This window comes from Triticum dicoccoides, chromosome 4B, assembly GCF_002162155.2.
Source record: "Triticum dicoccoides isolate Atlit2015 ecotype Zavitan chromosome 4B, WEW_v2.0, whole genome shotgun sequence".
Lineage (NCBI taxonomy): Eukaryota > Viridiplantae > Streptophyta > Magnoliopsida > Poales > Poaceae > Triticum > Triticum dicoccoides.
The window spans coordinates 410,646,493-410,649,673 of NC_041387.1; the positions used below are offsets into that span (position 1 = coordinate 410,646,493).

A 3,181-nucleotide genomic window follows, 5' to 3' on the forward strand; every position below is an offset into this window, starting at 1 on the left:
CGAGACACAAACTTACCGCTCTCCGTTGACCAGGAGAGGAGAACTCCTCTCGCAGGACGCGACCCCCCTGCGCGCCATGGCCGGTTCCCGTCGCGCCCTCCGCTTCGTCCTGCTCCTACCGGCCATCCTCGGCGCCCTCCTGCCGCCGGCCGCGGCCGCGGGGCCGCCCAAGGTGTCCCTGGCGCTCTATTACGAGACGCTCTGCCCCTACTGCTCGCGCTTCATCGTCACCCGCCTCGCCGGGATCTTCGACAGCGGCCTCATCCACGCCGTCGACCTCCTGCTCGTCCCCTACGGCAACGCCCACGTCCGCGGCGCCAACAACACCATCTCCTGCCAGGTGCTGCCGTTAGCCCTCTCAGTGATCCAGTCCCCGATTAATTCCCCCTGAATCATCCAGCTCACAATTTCCTAGCTACTTACTGAATTACCCTGCCACGAATCTCCTGTTCTCTCTGCCTTGGTAATTAATTAATCGACGCCTCCGACCAATTGCGTAGAGTAGCTAGCTTCGTAATTAGCAGCTCATTACTGCAGAAATACTTTGAACGGTAGTGGTGACAGTAGCGTGGCATCATAGCGGCCAAGGCGTATTGCTAATCAGTCGCCGTCATGCCGTTTCTTTTACTGGTTACAGAAACAAGGTGGATCCATATACGATACTAGCACAGATATTTGCTATTGTTTCTCTTTCTGTTTGTTTCTGCCTTGCACGCAAGAAATAACTGAATCTTTTTGTACTATGAACAAAACAAGCGCACGCACCTGGCTGCCTTTTCTAATTGTCTTGCTTACACTAGAGCTAAAACGACTTCTCTCTCAGATCTCAACTAGTAATGCCGTAGCGTGCTAACCCACCAGCCCACTACGCACGATCATGGTTTGTGATCATTCTAAAACAGGAGGCTCACCTACAATCATGTATTCCTACGGTGATTAATGGCCTGGTTTTTGGGCAGACCACAAGTTAGGCTCGCTCCACTACCGGCCCTTCCACCGTCGAGTTCTCTTTTAGTTTTCAGCTTATGGAAGGGTTACTATAATTCATTGCAAGCCACTTCCATTGAGGTTTTGTATTTTCTAGCTTTTAGAAACGCCACTAACAATCCTCAACTAGCTGCTTACCATCTGGTTTATGCGATCTAAATGTATGTACCACACTTAATGCTTCTTGTCTAGAGTGGAAACTCTTCCTTGTGCAATAGTTTTAGTTTCACAACTGCATCTAGAAACCCTTGCTGCCGCCTCGCATCATCATTTCATCGTGCAGATGCTGGTAACATGAAATGGTGGGATCCACTCATCATTTCACCATATCAAATATGCACCACATCGCCACACACGGCTGAGCAATCCTAGTTTGTCATTTAAACCACCTCGCTGCACACGTGGCCACCCGCGCATCACCCTAATCGCCTATATAAACCCCTCATTGCCAAGCTCCTGCACTCACTCCAAGGCTCGACCTTCTTCTCTGCACACTGATCCTCTGCCCATTGGTCGACCGGAGGAGCAAACCCCATGGCCGCCCGCCCCCATGGCCGCCCGCCCCCACCATTTCCTCCTGCTCCCCGTGCTACTCCTGCTACTCAGCGCCTCCTCTGCGAGCGCCAATGGTGACGTTGTCAAGGCGGGGAGCGGAAAGGTTAGCATGGCTCTCTACTATGAGTCGCTGTGCCCCTTCTCAGCGCACTTCGTGGTGAACAGTCTCGCCAGAGTCTTCAAGGATGGACTCATTGATGCCGCGGACCTCACCCTCGTTCCCTACGGCAACGCCAAGGTGGACGTGCACGGTGCCATCACCTGTCAGGTGTGCCATCGCCGCGTGCCTGATCCGTTCCTCTGCTTCTTCCTTTTTTTCTTTGTTCAGTCGGGGATATTGGGTGTGTGCATAGTTCTAAGTACTTTCTAATTACTGACTATTTTGCGGTGGATGGTGCTGGTGCTCATACTAATGTTGGATTTTTGGCTTGTTGCAGCATGGCCCCGATGAATGCCTTCTGAACAACGTGGAGGCTTGCGCCATCAACGCGTGGCCGGATTTGGTAACTCATCCACATCTCATCATAATCTCTGCTCACAGCTTCACCACCCAACGTATTGTTGCAACTACATTAAGTTCTCAGAATAGAATAGGCTGGACTATGATACAATAATCACGGCATGAACTTTGTATCAATTATAGTAGTAATAGAATAGTCATTAGCTAGCTGTCGTTGGTTCCCCAGGTCCGAGTTCTCACCTCAAATTTAGACAGTTCTTCTACAAGTCTGGAGAATTTTGTTACACACACTCTTTGATATGATAGCTAGTTGTCGTTGGTTGCAGAATGTGCATTTCGGTTTCATCAACTGCGTGGAGGACCTGGTGATGAACCGCAAGCGCGAGGAATGGAAGTCGTGCTTCCAGAAACAGGGGCTTGATCCCAAGCCTGTCATGGAGTGCTACAACAGTGAGCATGGCCACAAGGTCCGTTATCTTTGCCTCTGCGTTGTATCAGTAGCATACATTTTGTAAGTAAATTGCTAACCACAGTGTTCGTATCTTGCTTGCTCCATCTAGCTTTCGCTCAAGTATGGGAAACAGACTGATGCGCTTGTGCCCCCGCACAAGTACGTTCCTTGGGTGGTGGTTGATGGCCAGCCGCTGTACGACGTAAGCAACGACCACTCTTCTCAAGTTTTAGATCCAACCATGATGGACGATTTCCCATTTTACTAACTGTTTCCTCAGCTTCATGTCCTAATTTCACCATATGAGCACACGCTAATTCTTGAGTCATGATGAGCTTGTTTGTTTCAGGATTACGAGAACTTCGAAGCTTACGTCTGCAAGGCTTACAAGGGCCATCCTCCCAAGATTTGCCAAGGGCTGGGCCGTGACTACCCAATCGTACAACAGGTGGTGGAGGCCGGCACCGGTGTCACCTACAACTCCGGCGATTTCGAGCTGGATGAAGGGGTCGAGGACGAGATTAAGATGGTCCAGGGTGATGACAATTGATAGATTGTATATGTCTCCTTTCGGGGCTCCTATACCGATATACGTGAACATAGGGCAGTTTCATCTTTCTGTTCAGGTTAATGGAGATGAACACCAGTAATAAAGTGACTTATGGTGATGTAAATTTATGTTCAAGTTAATATGGAGATATATGTGAGCATTGTCAGTTTTATTTTTC

At 49.8% G+C, this 3,181-nt stretch overlaps 1 protein-coding gene across 2 annotated transcripts; it reads left to right on the plus strand.

Annotated features, from left to right (window-relative positions):
* LOC119296404 (gamma-interferon-responsive lysosomal thiol protein-like) lies at window positions 1-3,181 on the plus strand. 2 transcript variants are annotated; one of them, XM_037574803.1, is made up of 5 exons: window positions 1-340; window positions 1,980-2,045; window positions 2,329-2,469; window positions 2,563-2,655; window positions 2,803-3,181. In XM_037574803.1, exons 1-5 carry the CDS (start codon window positions 77-79, stop codon window positions 3,001-3,003), a joined length of 765 nt encoding a protein of 254 aa, XP_037430700.1. In that variant the 5' UTR covers window positions 1-76; the 3' UTR covers window positions 3,004-3,181. The 2 variants fall into 2 exon arrangements, with proteins under 2 accessions (XP_037430700.1, XP_037430699.1); XM_037574802.1 differs by lacking the exon at window positions 1-340 and adding an exon at window positions 1,523-1,810.